Source organism: Oncorhynchus gorbuscha, linkage group LG20, assembly GCF_021184085.1.
Source record: "Oncorhynchus gorbuscha isolate QuinsamMale2020 ecotype Even-year linkage group LG20, OgorEven_v1.0, whole genome shotgun sequence".
Classification (NCBI taxonomy): Eukaryota; Metazoa; Chordata; class Actinopteri; order Salmoniformes; family Salmonidae; genus Oncorhynchus; species Oncorhynchus gorbuscha.
In genome coordinates this window covers 29,766,651-29,786,070 of record NC_060192.1, presented here as the reverse complement: position 1 = coordinate 29,786,070, position 19,420 = coordinate 29,766,651, and the positions used below count along the sequence as shown (strand labels likewise).

The following is a 19,420-nucleotide window of genomic DNA, read 5'->3' as shown; positions in this document are numbered from 1 at the left end:
TTCAACTCCCTCCAAAGATTTTCTATGGGGTTGAGATCTGGAGACTGGCTAGGCCACTCCAGGACCTTGAAATGCTTCTTACGAAGCCACTCCTTCGTTGCCCGGGAGGTGTGTTTGGGATCATTGTCATGCTGAAAGACCCAGCCATGTTTCATCTTCAATACCCTTGCTGATGGAAGGAGGTTTTCACTCAAAATCTCACGATACATGGCCCCATTCATTCTTTCCTTTACACGGATCAGTCATCCTTGTCCATTTGCAGAAAAACAGCCCCAAAGCATGATGTTTCCACCCCATGCTTCACAGTAGGTATGGTGTTCTTTGGATAAAACTCAGCATTCTTTGTCCTACAAACACAACGATTTGAGTTTTACCAAAAAGTTATATTTTGGTTTCATCTGACCATATGACATTCTCCCAATCTTCTTCTGGATCATCCAAATGCTCTCTAGCAAACTTCAGACGGCCTGGACATGCACTGGCCTAAGCAGGGGGACACGTCTGGAACTGCAGGATTTGAGTCCCTGGCGGCGTAGTGTGTTACTGATGGTAGGCTTTGTTACTTTGGTCCCAGCTCTCTGCAGGTCATTCACTAGGTCCCCCCGTGTGGTTATGGGATTTTTGCTCACTGTTCTTGTGATCATTTTGACCCCACGGGGTGAGATCTTACGTGGAACCCCAGATCAAGGAGATTATCAGTGGTCTTGCATGTCTTCCATTTCCTAATAATTGCTCCCACAGTTGATTTCTTCAAACCAAGCTGCTTACCGATTGCAGATTCAGTCTTCCCAGCCTGGTGCAGGTCTACAATTTTGTGTCCTTTGACACCTCTTTGGTCTTGGCCATAGTGGAGTTTGGAGTGTGACAGTTTGAGGTTGTGGACAGGTGTCTTTTATACTGATAACAACTTCAAACAGGTGCCATTAATACAGGTAACGAGTGGAAGACAGAGGAGCCTCTTAAAGAAGAAGTTACAGGTCTGTGAGAGCCAGAAATCTTGTTTGTTTGTAGGTGACCAAATACTTATTTCCCACCATAATTTGCAAATAAATTCATTAAAAATCCTACAATGTGATTTTCTGGATTTTTTTTCTAATTGTGTCTGTCATAGTTGAAGTGTAGCTATGATGAAAATTACAGGCCTCTCATCTTTTTAAGTTGGAAAACTTGCACAATTGGTGACTGACTTAATACTTTTTTGCCCCACTGTAACTAACAATTAAAGGGGAAACCAATATGGACTTTTTGCCTTAGATGAATAGGGGAAAATGATATACGCTGACAAGTCAAATTTTGGCACCTGTATATTAGCTACCTAGCTATGCATTACCTACCACTAAATGAATGCGCGTGTCATTGGAAGCTATAACCCTGAAGATGTCAAGTCCTGTTTATGCTGTCATTATGGTGGCTAGGTGTAGTAGTGCGACCGATTCATTTGATAAGGCATTTGTACCCATAAAAAAGCCACACAACACAGGAGTATACAAAGTATATTACCAAGTGTATTTCCCCTCTGTCAATGTACTGTACACATATTAAGATTCATTTCACAGGAACACTTTACAATATCATTGAGTGAGGACAGGAATATACTCTGGAGCAGTGTTAAATGGCACTTCATAAAATAATAAGAGGAAATCCCAGAAATGGAAAATATTAACATAATACAACGGAGAGAATGTCAACACGACAGACAAAGAGAGACATGTTTTTCAATGTACATAAAATGAAGAACCAAGAAAAAACTAAGTACACATCATCCTTTGTGTTTTCTCTTGAAACGTTTACATACAATCACAAACCAGTCCTTAACGGAAATGTAATGCCATTCAACATTGAAAAAGAAAATGCTGAATATGGGTTTCTGCCTGTCAGACAATGGTGTCTCATCATAGACAAATCTGTATCTGATTATAAAAGGCAACATAAACAAAAGCGTCTGCTAAATGGCATATATTATGAACTCCTTATTTTGTTAAAGAGGAATGCTAAACCAGAGAAACACGGAAATATCTGAGAAAGAGCTATACAATTCACAAACCTTCAATAATGTGTCTCACACAATAGTATTTTATTCATGGATATAAAAACCAGAATACATGGTCAGTTTGCTTTCTAAGGAAACACTTGTTTATCTCTCAAAGATATGTTTCTACTGTTTGTGCCTTTCCAGGTTTTGTGTCAATATTGAAGAAGGAAGGGAAAGCCAGCCTCTTGACACAAGGTTGGGCATCTCCCCCTCCCCAGGAACCACTAGAAAAAGTTATTCAAAAGTGAATCTGTGTCCTGAAGCTCCCTTTCATATTCACTCTCTACTTCTCCTCATGGGGGATCTGGCTGGAGTGTTGACAGTGGTAACCGTGGAGGCAGAACATCTCTCACATGAAGTGTATTTTTCATGTCTGTTAGTCTATGTACTCCAGAGAACAAACGAGCAAAGCTTTTTCAATCCCAAGACGTCTTTACATACAAAAATGTTTACAGAGCAATGTCTTTGCTACAGTAGCATTTTGAGGAACTTCCTCCTGGATGGAATGACACACTGTAGATCTCTGCAGATCTCTCCTCACACAGAGATGAGAGAATATGGCTCATCTCATTCATCCAGATAGAGGGGTTGTTGGCTAAATTAAGCTGTGAATTGTATATTACTTTTGAAAACCTGTATTTTTCATGTGGAAAGAAATACATAATTATGCTTAAAACATGGTTCAATGATATTCAACCATTAACATTTCACCATGGACAACCAGAGAGATAGACTGAGTGGGAAGTTGTTAACACGGGATAACACACAATGGGGTAGACTAGTCTGCTGAGAAGGTGGGTCACTCAGTCTCCAAGTATGGGTATGGCTTTTGTTTATTCTAGTAAACGCTATTGGGTTGCTCTGTTGTTATTTACCACAATGACCAATCGGTACACACCGAGACCTCTGACGTTATTAGAAGACAGAGATACTTGAGATTCTTGAGAACTGACATTCATGCAAATCTGTTTCTATAGTACAATGGTCTCAGCTTAGTTTTCACCGTGAACCATAACCATACAGTTGATAGGTGGGGTGCTATATACAAAGACAGCAAATGGATAGGCTTCTAATCCAGTATGAAATTGTGTGTTAACCAATACAGTACTTGGTATGTGATAGAAATGAAAAATATATAATTTACCTGGAACTGTGAAAATACTGATGGCAAGTTTTATTTTGTTGTTAGTTTTTGTGGCACAAATTTAACAATTACCCCCTAAACTTTGGATGTTTATCTAGTGGATAATGTGGAATTTTAATTGGGAGAACCCCCTTTCCATGATTTTCCTCTAGCCTATCTCTCTCTCGCTCTCCTTCTCTCTTCTTCCCTCTCTCAGACGTAATACTCTTTTTGTTTGTTCTTGTTGCCCTTGGTGACAGCCTTGGCTACTGTAGCCGTTATACTTGGTGTCTTCTCTAGCTTGACCATGGCCCCGTTGCCCTCAGCAACTGGGTTGTTGATGAAGCTGTGGCCTTGGTCCGTCCGGTAGGAGCTCTCGTCACGGTTGCGGTACTTGTACATGGCGTAGAGGAGGATGAGAATGCAGAGGGCAGCAGCTGCCACAATGCCAACCACCATCCCTGTGGTGCTACTGGACTCCCCAATCCTATCCACCAGGCCGGGGTATATGATCTTCTCACCGGGGGCTGTAGGGTCGGCTGTGGGCACATGGGGGAAATTGGGGGGGGTAGGTTAGTCCTGGTGTATTCCGAGATGATGGAGGGACGGGGGGCAGAAGCACCTGGTCACGGGTGTTCATTTTGCCCGCGGGGATGTGGAGCTGGTCAGGGTTGGTGGTGGGAGCAGAAGGAGGGGGGCGGGGATTATGGGGTTTCTGGGCCCGGCCCTCACCAGCGGCGGGGGGAGGAGGAGGAGGCAGGACTGTCCTGTCAGTGACCAGGGGGGAGTTTTTGTAAAAGTCCTCGTCATCTGATTCCGTCAACTCCCCCGAACCAAAGGCTGAGACCTCCACAGGGTCACCGCAGTCCTCCTGGTCCGAGGGGCAGGGAGGGTGAGGGTTGGACAGCATCAGGGACTCTTTGGTGGTCTCAAGTGGGGACAGGGAGGTGGGAGGAGGGGGGAAAGCAGGGTGACGGGTGGCGATGGATGGGGGCTCAAGGGAATCCACTGTTATTATAGGCAACACTAATTCACCTCCTAGAAAAGAAACAGAGGAGATAGGAGGAGCACACATTAGAGGAGCATTGCGAGACCCCAGACACCACTAATGAACTATTGTGCTCCTTATATTACAAACACAATGAGTGTTTAGAATGTTCTAAATAATGTAATATTGCGCCCTGTAGGGTCAAGATAATTAATATGGAAGATATTTAATTATACAGTATTATCATCAATATGGATTTTCTTGGTTCATATTTCTGGACTTCTCTTTATCAAAAAATACATCAAATCACTTACGCACATCAGCATATTGCCCCGTGATTTTCGCATGAAGACAAAAAAAATGTAATAAAGCTGATATATATACTGAACAGAAATATTAACGCAACATGCAACAATTTCAAAGATTTTACTGAGTTACAGTTCATATAAGGAAATCCTTCAACTGAAATAAATTCATTAGGCCCAAATCTATGGATTTCACAAGGACGCAGCCACAGGATGGGCCTGGCTCCCAAGTGGGTGGGCCTATGCCGTCCCAGGCCTCCAAGTGGGTGGGCCTTTGCCCAACATTTGTTAGAGTACTAAGGTTGAACATCTTTCATGTTTGTAAACCCACATAAAGCCTTTCTTGTAAGTATTTAACCTCTCATAGCAGGAGTTTCAGTTTTAATATAACCAATAACAAAGGCACTTCATGTATTAGGGAACAAAGCTGTAAAAATATCAAGGTCAGGAAAACAATGAAGAAATTAAATAAAGCCGATATATATATACTGAACAGAAATATTACCAAAACATGCAACAATTTCAAAGATTTTACTGAGTTACAGTTCATATAAGGAAATCAGTCAATTGAAATAAATAGATGAGGCCCTAATTCACTCTACTGACAGTGTTGTTAGTAAAGGGAGTGTCAGGGAGGGGCAAGAGGAGACGTGGAGAGAGAGGGATCATGACAATGTCTGTTTATCTGGATAATCTGTGGCATCCTACAGGACATCCTACAGGACATCCTACAGAACATCCTACAGAACATCCTACAGGACATCCTACAGGACATCCTACAGAACATCCTACAGGACATCCTACAGAACATCCTACAGAACATCCTACAGGACATCCTACAGAACATCCTACAGAACATCCTACAGGACATCCTACAGAACATCCTACAGGACATCCTACAGAACATCCTACAGAACATCCTACAGAACATCCTACAGGACATCCTACAGGGCATCCTACAGGACATCCTACAGACATCCTACAGAACATCCTACAGAACATCCTACAGGGCATCCTACAGGACATCCTACAGGACATCCTACAGGACATCCTACAGAACATCCTACAGGACATCCTACAGGACATCCTACAGAACATCCTACAGGACATCCTACAGGACATCCTACAGGACATCCTACAGAACATCCTACAGAACATCCTAACAGAACATCCTACAGAACATTCTACAGAACATCCTACAGAACACCCTACAGGACATCCTACAGAACACCCTACAGAACATCCTACAGAACATCCTACAGGACATCCTACAGAACACCCTACAGAACATCCTACCAGAACATCCTACAGGACATTCTACAGAACATCCTACAGAACATCCTACCAGAACATCCTACAGGACAACCTACAGGACATCCTACAGAACATCCTACAGGACATCCTACAGAACAAACTGGGGACAATGAAGGCTGACCGGTCTGTCATGATCTAACGTCGCTTCTGAAATACTTGAAACATTTTCATGAAAACAAGAATGCCTGTTATTACAAACTGAAGTAAGAAAAAACAACCCTTTCTGCATTTGGAACATGTACTACATTTCATGAGTAAACCTCGTAGAGACATATGGAGCCAGAGGCAGTGTCGTAGCAGAATCAGAATTAGTTAGGTAACATTGATAAATAACATGTGTTACAGTATCTACTTTCATAAATATGCTTATGTGGGAAAAGTCACTTGGGGCCCAGAGAGGGGAGAGGTCAGGATTGTCTTTTATCTGTCTGGTAATATGCAGAATATCAGAAAGGGAGAAGTCAGAATTGAAAAGTGACTTCCAATGTCTGTGTTAAACCATGTGAAGGGCTCCACAATGTCTCTGTTAAACCATGTGAAGGGCTCCACAATGTCTCTGTTAAACCATGTGAAGGGCTCCACAATGTATCTGTTAAACCATGTGAAGGGCTCCACAATGTATCTGTTAAACCATGTGAAGGGCCCCACAATGTATCTGTTAAACCATGTGAAGTGCCCCACAATGTATCTGTTAAACCATGTGAAGGGCTCCACAATGTATCAGTTAAACCGTGTGAAGGGCTCCACAATGTATCTGTTAAACCGTGTGAAGGGCCCCACAATGTCTCTGTTAAACCATGTGAAGGGCTCCACAATGTATCAGTTAAACCGTGTGAAGGGCTCCACAATGTATCTGTTAAACCGTGTGAAGGGCCCCACAATGTCTCTGTTAAACCGTGTGAAGGGCTCCACAATGTCTCTGTTAAACCATGTGAAGGGCTCCACAATGTCTCTGTTAAACCATGTGAAGGGCTCCACAATGTCTCTGTTAAACCATGTGAAGGGCTCCACAATGTCTCTGTTAAACCATGTGAAGGGCTCCACAATGTCTCTGTTAAACCGTGTGAAGGGCTCCACATGTCTCTGTTAAACCGTGTGAAGGGCTCCACAATGTCTGTGTGCCAGTCACTCCCCTCTGTGAGTATATCCAGGAGGGGGTGTATTTGAGCTGGGAGTATCTAGAATTGACAATTGATATATGCCATTGGATGAGGTAATGTTTTGGTACTAAGAAGTACCAGGAACAAGATTACAATCTTGGTTTAGGGAGACCAAACTGAACAATAATGTATAGCTAATGCTATCTGGCTATGGGATACTCCTCTTTCAAGTAAAAGGCACTTTGTGAAGTTCCTAAGATCTGTGGTTCGTCATTGTGAGTTGAGAGGGGTGGATCTTTGCTATAAAAGATCTCAGTTGCCATTTTGTAAGCACTCTCAGAGATTTCATTCATAGACACTGAATTGATCTGAGAGTCACAGGGCCATGTGAAGCTCATTTAATTAAAATATTATGTTTATGTATAACTCTGACTGGTGTGTGGTTTGTAACTCTCCTTATTTAGTAATACTGTCATGTTTTGTCTTATATTGTCTTGTCATTATGCTTTCCCTTCTGTTCGTTTCCCCCTGCTGGTCTTATTAGGTTCGTTCCCTTTTTCTCTCTCCCTCCCTCTCTCTCCTCTCTCTATCGTTCCGTTCCTGCTCCCAGCTGTTCCTATTCTCCTACTCAATCATCTAGTCTTTTCACACCTGTTCCCTATCTTGTCCTCTGATTAGAGTCCCTATTTCTCCCCTTGTTTTCCGTTTCTGTCCTGTCGGATCCTTGTATGATGTTCGCCGTGCTGTGTCTTTGTCTCGCCCTGTCGTGTCTTGTTTCCCTCAGATGCTGCGTGTGAGCAGGTGTCTGAGTCTGCTACGGTCGGTGCCTTCCCGAGGCAACCTACAGTTAATGGTCGAGTCTCCAGTCTGTCCTCGTCACTACGAGTGGAATTAAGTTTTTTATGTTTTGTTTTCTGCTCTGATTGTCCAGGAGTATTGCTTATATCTTTTACTGGAATAAAGACTCTGTTTTCGCCAAGTCGCTTTTGGGTCCTCATTCACCTGCATAACAAATACAGGAAATTAACACGACATTTGGTGGCGGGGATGGGATGTGAATCTCCACTCGGTGACCGCTCCTGACGACCTAGGTAAATCGTGCACGAGGGATCCCTCAAACTTGGGATCTCAGGGAAACCCCACTTTGGGAACGAAGCAGATGGACCCACCTTTGATCTGAGAGGCAGCGAGCCGAGTGGATACCACATCTCAAACTGAGTTTTTTTTTTAAAGAAGGAGGTGAGCGAACCACACACACTTAAAGTCGAGTTTTTAAATATGCCTCTTATACTCTGAGTGTGTATTTCTTTTGTGAAGGGGGTACCTTGGAGGCGTGAACAGGGCCGAGTCAGAGGTGAGTAATCTGAGAGTTTGCGGACTCAAAGAATACTCTGCTCTTGGTCGGTTACGGGCGACTTAGAGCCGTCCCGGCACTGAATTGATCACAGTGGGGATTGGTGTGGTCTGTGGGGGTGAGGGGCCAGGGTGACTGTGTGTTCTGTGTGAAACACGGTACTTGGTGAAGCCCTATTGGAAGAAGGACCTCATTCTGGAGGTGTCTGTGTGACTGTCTAAGTGACTCTCAGAGGTGGTGAATTCCAATCATTTTAAATGTGCTAGCCAGGTATGCCCTGGGTTACTCTGTGTGAGTATTTTGTTATGGGATCACTAGGTAATATTTGTAGGAGCGTTCTGTGTGAGCGGGTTAGGTTGACTCTGTGTGGGTAACCTTTTAATTATGACCATTTCTGTGTGAACATCTGACCAATCCTGTGTGGGTGATCCTTGAAGTTCTGTGTGAGTACCTAAGATTTTCTTAGGATTCTGTGAATATTTGAAAATATGATAAATTGGATATGTGTATAATCAATTACTAGAGATTTGATAAAGTAATGCTGAGAATATAACTAGATCAAATTTAAATCACCCATTCGTAGGTTTTGAGTTGGTATCTTTAATGGATAATTTGATAAAGATGAGATTCTTAAGCACTATTAAACTAGTCTACAAAATCTGGGAAATTGAGCTCTAGAAACTGATTAGAGTGTGTCCACTTTTGGTTATTTTACCCTAACGATGGAACTATAAAACGCATATTGGATTATCTCCGCCTGGGTACAACATTTGAAATAAAACTGCCCTTAAGGTCTGAAAATGTTTTATTTTTTCTTCCCAGTATGAGAGGAGTTGCGGGATTTATTGAATAAACTGTTTTCCATAAAGTTAGAGAGAATTAAGAGGAAATCTCGACGTAATTCATAATGTCGTACAAAGCCTATGGTTTGTAATTATCATTGCGTGATTAATGTGATCTAGTAAAGTAATTGAAATACGTTGCATGAGTAAACATAATCTAATTTTATTAAAAGGCGCAAGATCTGTTTCCTAGTGTATAAATGTCGATTTTAACCTTTGATTGCTAATCTACTCATTTGGCATGTGATAATCATAGCCGAAGTAACGCTTGGACCTTTAAACTAGGGCTATTTTTCTGGGAATTGTCTCGATAGTGACGTGTCTTGATTTTACAAATACAGACAATTGTAAAGTGGGTTTATTTGGGGAGAGTCTTAGTCATTCACATAGCATTGGTGGTTCAGTGGTTAAATAGTCTCTAAGCTCGAGACCCGGGTTCGGTTCCCAGCCAATGCACTTACTAAAATCGGAGTTTTTGATTGTAATTAAACTATTTGTATGTTTTGCCTGGAAAGATACGCTCGCTAGTGTTTGTATAAGATATAAACTGAACGTTTTAATAGCTTGTTTGGTTCAAATTGAAAGAAGACATAAATGTAACCTTTTAATAGATTGTTTATGTTAAATTGATAAACTAATTCATTCAAAATAATAGCGAAGCGAATTTTGATGCAAGACGATGTCTGTTCACTAAATAACCTGCTGGAATAATGTATTGAGAATTGAGTCGTATTTAAATGACTATATCAATAGAGGAGACAGTTGCCTAAATTAAAGAAATTCTAACTGGTAGCGGAGAGATAAAGGCGAAAGAGTGGTGGCCACCGAAATGTTTTTCATTCTTATGGATCGACTGACATATGTTCTAAATTTGGCGCTGTGCGTGTTATTTTTATAGTCTTGGACATTTCATAAGTGGGAAGAGGAAAGAGAAGAGAAAGTTGTAAAGTTTGGTTTTAATCTTACGATAGAGGTAAGGAAAAACGTTGAAATGAGAGGGGTTATATTTTTTTCCACTGGAAAAAAAATAGGATATGTTAAGCTGAAAGTGATTCAGATGTGAGTAAGGAAACATTGTGATAATGTATTCTGATGGTTATTGATTCTTGGTTTGATTGTTTAGTTAACACCAGTGAATTTGAGCAGGAAAGTTCATGTAGTCTAACATTATAATCTGTTTCCATTACGTGGAACAATGTCAGATCATTAAAGTTCATTGCAGTTTGAGTATTTTTTATTTTCACAGGGACAGTGCATCATTAATCACAGTTGTGTGTGTCTCATGGCAGGGTATTCCAGACATGGGAAACTCTCACACTGAAAGCAGATTGACTAAAGGTACTTTTCTTTAAAGGAACTATACAGTCATTTCTCATGGCGGATCTTGTGGATCTGTTGCAATAAGGTTTGTGTTTTCTGTTCAATAAAAGTACTGAGTAGAGGGGGAAGCCTGGTCATTTAGAATCTTGAATACAAGATAGGCGTCAGTGTATTGCATAAGATTTTTTCCAACTCAGGAGCTTCTGCTTTCTATAGCTATTGGGTTTCCTAACAAGTACTTGGAGAGCCTGTTTGCAGAAGACTGAATGGGTATTAATGTTGAAGAGCAAGCTTGTGCCAAACTAGTGAGGTAGTATGTTAAGTGGGGGAGTATCATATATTTTAATTATAGTTTTGTTACCTCTACAGTCAAAACAATTGCATATGTTTTGGGAAATTAGCAAGGTTGAATTTGGTTATTTGAGTTCCTTTTTTATTTGCTTTTTAAAAGAGAGGTTGGAATCAAGTATGATGCCTTGATACTTAACATCAGATCCCACTGGGAGCTTTTCCCCTGATACATAGACTTCTGTCTCAGGTGCATCAGTTGTTTTCTTTGTGAGAAACATGCAGACTGTGTTTTTTTATTGAGATGCAAACATGAGTCTCTGAGTAAGTTTGTCATCTGAACCATTATAGTAGTGTGTTCTTGTGAAGTTTGTTGTTTGTTGTTTGCATGCATGTACCACTGTATCATCTGCATACATTGGAACTTCAGACCCTGTAAAGACAGAAGGAAGATCATTAATGTACGAGCGGAACAGTATTGACCTTTGGGGAATTAAAACATTGTGGATATGAGTGGAAAAAAGGTAGTTTTGATTTTTACGCCAACTTTTGAAAGATTTTAGATTTGTTAAAAAATCTGGATCGTTTTTACTAAATTTAGATCAACAGGTTGAAATTATTAGATTGCTGATTATAGGGGTTATGGGTTTGTTTATTTGTTTACTGTTTATTGTTTATTTTAGGTGTTGATTTGACTTAATTAAACATTGTATTATCTGATGTGTTTGAGTAGGATTCTTTCTTCCGGGACTGATGGAAGTTATCTAAAGTATGTACGTTTTTGTGTGTTTTTACATTAAGGTTTGCAAACACACACACACACAAAATATTTGTTGCGACTATTTGTTGGTGTTTTTAAAATACTAGCTTTGATAAATAAAAAAAATCATGAGTGAGTGGTTAATTTGTTTTAGTCCAAAGTGTCTTAAAGGGGCACACACGCACATGGAATGACTTTTTATTTTCTGAGTTTTAATTAAACACGTGAATTCTTTTGATAAAGGAATGTTCTGGGAATCTGGGATACAAAATGTAGGAAATGTTTGTCTATTTTTGTAATTTGTCTAATATAGTAAAAACCACTTATTTGAGAATTCATTTATAGACACTGAATTGATCTGAGAGTCACAGGGCTATGGTGAAGCTCATTTAATTCATAGATGAAGTTTATGTATAACTCTGACTAGTGTGTGGTTTGTAACTCTCCTTATTTAGTAATACAGGAAATGTCCACAACAGCAGTGAATATGAAGATAAGTCATCCACACACACCAGGGTCAGAGCCTTCTATGAGATGGATATGAGCACTGCCTCTGCCAACCAGCTGTACATTGAAGGTCCCAGCTAGGTCGTTATTGAATTATGGTAACATTTGAGCATGGCATTTGGAAAGGAATTACTACATTTTTCTAGATTCTGATTTATTTCCATGTATTTGGGTACATCTTTCCATTCTAAATCAACTAATAATGGTAGATTAAATGACTTAATCATATTTATTATTTGTTTTTACCATTATGATAACATTGTACCACCAGTAGGAGTAGTAACACCACTGATGGTAGTACCACTGATGGTAGTACCACTGATGGCAACACCACTGATGGCAACACCACTGATGGCAACACCACTGATGGTAACACCACTGATGGTAACACCACTGATGGTAACACCACTGATGGCAACACCACTGATGGTAACACCACTGATGGCAACACCACTGATGGTAACACCACTGATGGCAACACCACTGATGGCAACACCACTGATGGTAACACCACTGATGGCAACACCACTGATGGCAACACCACTGATGGCAACACCACTGATGGTAACACCACTGATGGTAACACCACTGATGGTAACACCACTGATGGCAACACCACTGATGGTAACACCACTGATGGCAACACCACTGATGGCAACACCACTGATGGTAACACCACTGATGGCAACACCACTGATGGCAACACCACTGATGGCAACACCACTGATGGCAACACCACTGATGGTAACACCACTGATGGCAACACCACTGATGGTAACACCACTGATGGCAACACCACTGATGGTAACACCACTGATGGTAACACCACTGATGGCAACACCACTGATGGCAACACCACTGATGGTAACACCACTGATGGCAGCACCACTGATGGTAGTACCACTGATGGCAACACCACTGATGGCAACACCACTGATGGTAGCTCCACTGATGGCAACACCACTGATAGCAGCACCACTGATGGTAGCTCCACTGATGGTAACACCACTGATGGTAACACCACTGATGGCAACACCACTGATGGCAACACCACTGATGGTAGCTCCACTGATGGCAACACCACTGATGGCTGATGGCACCACTGATGGTAGCTCCACTGATGGTAACACCACTGATGGCAACACCACTGACCACTGATGGCAACACCACTGATGGCAACACCACTGATGGTAGCTCCACTGATGGCAACACCACTGATGGCAACACCACTGATGGCAGCACCACTGATGGTAACACCACTGATGGCAACACCACTGATGGTAACACCACTGATGGTAACACCACTGATGGTAGCACCACTGGTGGTAACACCACTGATGGCAACACCACTGATGGTAACACCACTGAGGGTAGCACCACTGATGGCAACACCACTGATGGCAGCACCACTGAGGGTAGCACCACTGATGGCAACACCACTGATGGTAACACCACTGATGGCAACACCACTGATGGCAACACCACTGATGGCAATACCACTGATGGTAGTACCACTGATGGCAACACCACTGATGGCAACACCACTGATGGTAGCTCCACTGATGGCAACACCACTGATGGCAACACCACTGATGGCAACACCACTGATGGTAGCATGGCAACACCACTGATGGCAACACCACTGATGGTAGCACCACTGATGGTAACACCACTGATGGCAACACCACTGATGGCAGCACCACTGATGGTAGCACCACTGATGGCAACACCACTGATGGCAGCACCACTGAGGGTAGCACCACTGAGGGTAGCACCACTGATGGCAACACCACTGATGGCAACACCACTGATGGCAACACCACTGATGGCAGCACCACTGATGGTAACACCACTGATGGCAACACCAATGATGGTAACACCACTGATGGTAACACCACTGATGGCAACACCACTGATGGTAACACCACTGATGGCAACACCACTGATGGCAACACCACTGATGGTAACACCACTGATGGCAGCACCACTGATGGCAGCACCACTGATGGCAACACCACTGATGGCAGCACCACTGATGGTAGCACCACTGATGGTAACACCACTGATGGTAACACCACTGATGGCAGCACCACTGATGGCAGCACCACTGATGGTAACACCACTGATGGCAACACCACTGATGGCAGCACCACTGATGGTAACACCACTGATGGCAACACCACTGATGGCAACACCACTGATGGTAACACCACTGATGGTAGTACCACTGATGGTAGTACCACTGATGGTAACACCACTGATGGTAACACCACTGATGGCAACACCACTGATGGTAACACCACTGATGGCAACACCACTGATGGCAACACCACTGATGGCAACACCACTGATGGTAACACCACTGATGGCAACACCACTGATGGTAACACCACTGATGGCAACACCACTGATGGTAACACCACTGATGGTAACACCACTGATGGCAACACCACTGATGGTAGCTCCACTGATGGCAACACCACTGATGGCAACACCACTGATGGCAACACCACTGATGGTAACACCACTGATGGTAACACCACTGATGGCAACACCACTGATGGTAACACCACTGATGGCAACACCACTGATGGCAACACCACTGATGGCAACACCACTGATGGCAACACCACTGATGGCAACACCACTGATGGTAACACCACTGATGGCAACACCACTGATGGTAACACCACTGATGGTAACACCACTGATGGCAACACCACTGATGGTAGCACCACTGATGTCAACACCACTGATGGTAACACCACTGATGGCAACACCACTGATGGTAGCTCCACTGATGGCAACACCACTGATAGCAGCACCACTGATGGTAGCTCCACTGATGGTAACACCACTGATGGTAACACCACTGATGGCAACACCACTGATGGCAACACCACTGATGGTAGCTCCACTGATGGCAACACCACTGATGGCAGCACCACTGATGGTAGCTCCACTGATGGTAACACCACTGATGGTAACACCACTGATGGCAACACCACTGATGGCAACACCACTGATGGTAGCTCCACTGATGGCAACACCACTGATGGCAACACCACTGATGGCAGCACCACTGATGGTAACACCACTGATGGCAACACCACTGATGGCAACACCACTGATGGTAACACCACTGATGGCAACACCACTGATGGCAACACCACTGATGGCAACACCACTGATGGCAACACCACTGATGGCAACACCACTGATGGTAACACCACTGATGGCAACACCACTGATGGATAACACCACTGATGGTAACACCACTGATGGTAGTACCACTGGTGGCAATAACTGATGGTAGTGGCAACTCCACTGATGGCAACACCACTGATGGTAACACCACTGATGGTAGCACCACTGATGGCAACACCACTGATGGCAGCACCACTGATGGTAGCACCACTGATGGCAACACCACTGATGGCAACACCACTGATGGTAACACCACTGATGGTAGTACCACTGATGGTAGTACCACTGATGGTAACACCACTGATGGTAACACCACTGATGGCAACACCACTGATGGTACACCACTGATGGCAACACCACTGATGGCAACACCACTGATGGCAACACCACTGATGGCAACACCACTGATGGCAACACCACTGATGGTAACACCACTGATGGCAACACCACTGATGGTAACACCACTGATGGCAACACCACTGATGGTAACACCACTGATGGCAACACCACTGATGGCAACACCACTGATGGTAGCACCACTGATGGCAACACCACTGATGGTAACACCACTGATGGCAACACCACTGATGGTAGCTCCACTGATGGCAACACCACTGATGGCAGCACCACTGATGGTAGCTCCACTGATGGTAACACCACTGATGGTAACACCACTGATGGCAACACCACTGATGGCAACACCACTGATGGTAGCTCCACTGATGGCAACACCACTGATGGCAACACCACTGATGGTAGCTCCACTGATGGTAACACCACTGATGGTAACACCACTGATGGCAACACCACTGATGGCAACACCACTGATGGTAGCTCCACTGATGGCAACACCACTGATGGCAACACCACTGATGGCAGCACCACTGATGGTAACACCACTGATGGCAACACCACTGATGGCAACACCACTGATGGCAACACCACTGATGGCACCACTGATGGCAACACCACTGATGGCAACACCACTGATGGCAGCACCACTGATGGTAACACCACTGATGGCAACACCACTGATGGTAACACCACTGATGGTAACACCACTGATGGTAGTACCACTGGTGGTAACACCACTGATGGCAACACCACTGATGGTAACACCACTGAGGGTAGCACCACTGATGGCAACACCACTGATGGCAGCACCACTGAGGGTAGCACCACTGATGGCAACACCACTGATGGTAGCTCCACTGATGGCAACACCACTGATGGCAACACCACTGATGGCAATACCACTGATGGTAGTACCACTGATGGCAACACCACTGATGGCAACACCACTGATGGTAGCTCCACTGATGGCAACACCACTGATGGCAACACCACTGATGGTAGCTCCACTGATGGCAACACCACTGATGGCAACACCACTGATGGCAACACCACTGATGGCAGCACCTCTGATGGCAACACCACTGATGGTAGCTCCACTGATGGCAACACCACTGATGGCAACACCACTGATGGCAACACCACTGATGGTAGCTCCACTGATGGCAACACCACTGATGGCAACACCACTGATGGTAGCTCCACTGATGGCAACACCACTGATGGCAACACCACTGATGGTAACACCACTGATGGCAGCACCACTGATGGCAGCACCACTGATGGCAGCACCACTGTTGGTAACACCAATTATAGGTACATTTTCTGAAATGGAGGCCATACATGCTCAAATCTAAGGTCGTCAAACCTTAAAGATTGACGAAACGGATATGATTTAAATTGACTAACCCCAAGTGACATTCAGGATTAAGACACCAAATGATCAATGGAATCCTGAAATGCATATGACATAGAACCAACTTACCACTGCAATTCAAGAATGACCCAGCTGTTTCCCCCAGTTGTTTGTTTATTTTGTTTAGGGGAGTGGACACAAAGGGTAGAAAGAGATTGTATCATCTTCAAATAAGATCCTTGCTAGCTAGTGGCAGTAATGAAATCTATCCTAACAGTGAGTTCAGAGCAGAGTTAGTAGTTGAGGAAAAGACTAGCGATGAGAACAGACAAAATAGCAAACTTAAAAGTAGCGATAATAAGGCTAGCTAGATCAAGAACCATACGATGTATCTATGAGCTGGTTAAAACGAGCCTACTGGTCCCTAGTGTAGGAAGACACCCGGTAGAGTAGGGGAGCTCCTGCTTCCTCCCGGTCCCTCCTGGGCCTTGATATGACACTAAACCCCAGGCCAGGGCTGACAGACAGACTCACCTGTTCCAGGCTCACACTCCTCCAGATCCTCGTCATCACTGGGACACTCAGCAGACGCCACCAGGATGTCATCCGAGTTCTGAGACTGAGGAGAAGAGGACACAACGTTGGTGGCTTTGTGATCGATACTCCCTTTTACCAGGATCTTTAAAACCCTTAGTTGTCAATGTCAGACATGAATAAAACAATAATACAAAGGTGTTCCAAAAAAATAAACTTGAAATGAAACTTCATTATTAATTTTGAGAATTCTAAAACAGCTAGTCTGGAGTATTGCAGCCATTGCTGTTTCCACCAGATCAGTAGTGTAATAAAAATCCATTATGGGCATGGATTCAATTTCACAGGGTTAGATCCATGATGCAATGATTGTGCGTAAATGTATACATTCAACAATATCCTGGACTACAGAAGCTATATAAATATCACATAGTTTGACCAGATTACATTAACGCATCATTTGGTCCTCACATGTCAAGGCACAGCCAACTCATGATAAATCATATCCACACAGGTTGGGTATGAGACATCGCTATTTGACAGCTCTCACATACAGTACATTATTCATTGGCCTGCCCGGAGCGCTTTTCAAAGAATGTAGTTACTACAAGCAACCACTAGGTGTGGCCAAAACCTAAAGCTGTCTGGCATTATGACCTTCAGAAAGATCAATGAAATTCAACCGGGGCTTGAGAAATCTAGTCTATGTAAATCTATGCTAATGATCTCGATTTACATAGACAGGGAAGTAAGCAGTTAGGCCATGATTGACATCAATGTTTCTCCTTCATTATCATATGGACAGGCCTATTACCAACTTATTCAGCTGGAGGAAGGAGCCTTTAGCCCGCCGCACCATATCAATGTATTTACAGACAGACACATGGAATGTGTCCGGAACTAGACATGCTTGCTGGGCCATAGCTATTACAGAGTACAATCATCCAGCAAATGTGCTTTTAAGACATTTGGGTCCATAGTTAGTGTTTTAAAGGGTTTCAACGCTATGTTTTGTTCTCAATAAACCTTCAGTAACTGCGATGAGAACAAATTGGTTTGCCGTTTGAAACGGCAGGACGATTAAAGAGTTGTCTTGTTTGGCACTTGTGTCTTGCTCTCTAATCCACACAGCACCGTTGCGGCATTTTGAGTCTCTATTTAAAATATGCTGTTGTGCTGTTATTAGATCTGCCTGACTGCATTCGTAACGCAATTAGTACCTCCTCCCTGTGTTTGTATATGCAACGCCGGGAGTTTTCATAAGACGTGTTTATTGTTTATGGAGCAATGCATTGGAGGTTTTATTAACTTGGTTTGTTTTGGAAATGTATGACATGACACCATAACTTATGTTCAGCCCGGAGACAAATCCCCTTAAAAGGAAAAGCACTGCCTGAGAAATAAATACAGCATTGCATATTCCACCACTGTCGTCTAATGGTACAGAGGTAGTTGACCGTGTTGTTCTGTAACATGGCACATAGGAGTCCTGCTGTCTTAACCCTACGGAGTACAGGATGGAGGATACACCCTAACCACACCAGAGGGGAGAGGAAAGTCATTACACAGGTGTTTGTCTCTCCTATTCAGAGTGTTAGAGAAAAACATGATAAACAGTCATTTCCTGCTTTTAATATATTTTAGACTTGTACTGTTTAATATTTTGATAACCTCTCTTTCCATGTGACTGATGTTGATTTAAATATTCAGATAGCTCATGAACGTAACTTGTGTTTTCATGTGTTGTGAGGGCAAGCGTGGTAGTTAGCCTCATTCTGATGGGAGCCTAATAACAGTCTCTCTGTAAACCCTTTCCTGGTCTCCCTAGGGCTATTTACATTCGGCAAGACTGGATTAAAGCTACTTAAAGGTTCTACGTGGGGTTGAATTTAGGTTCATCAACATTCATGCAAATGACTACCGGATCGCTGGATATGGAAATAGGCAGTTTAGTCGTGATTGGCATAAATTGTTATTGAGCGTGACCTTCCTTCATCTCTTGATGAACAAAGTCGAAGGCTGAGCATATAAGGTTTAT

The 19,420-nt window shown here is 43.3% G+C and overlaps 1 protein-coding gene across 1 annotated transcript in view; it reads right to left on the bottom strand.

Moving 5' to 3' along the window:
* Positions 1-1,485: 1,485 nt before the first annotated feature.
* Positions 1,486-19,420, bottom strand: part of nrxn2a (neurexin 2a) — a 381,645-nt gene continuing 363,710 nt past the window's right edge. The window contains 3 exon segments of the mRNA XM_046317726.1: positions 1,486-3,722; positions 3,724-4,193; positions 17,383-17,467. Of these exon segments, the coding sequence (XP_046173682.1) occupies positions 3,369-3,722; positions 3,724-4,193; positions 17,383-17,467 (909 nt within the window). The 3' untranslated portion in view covers positions 1,486-3,368.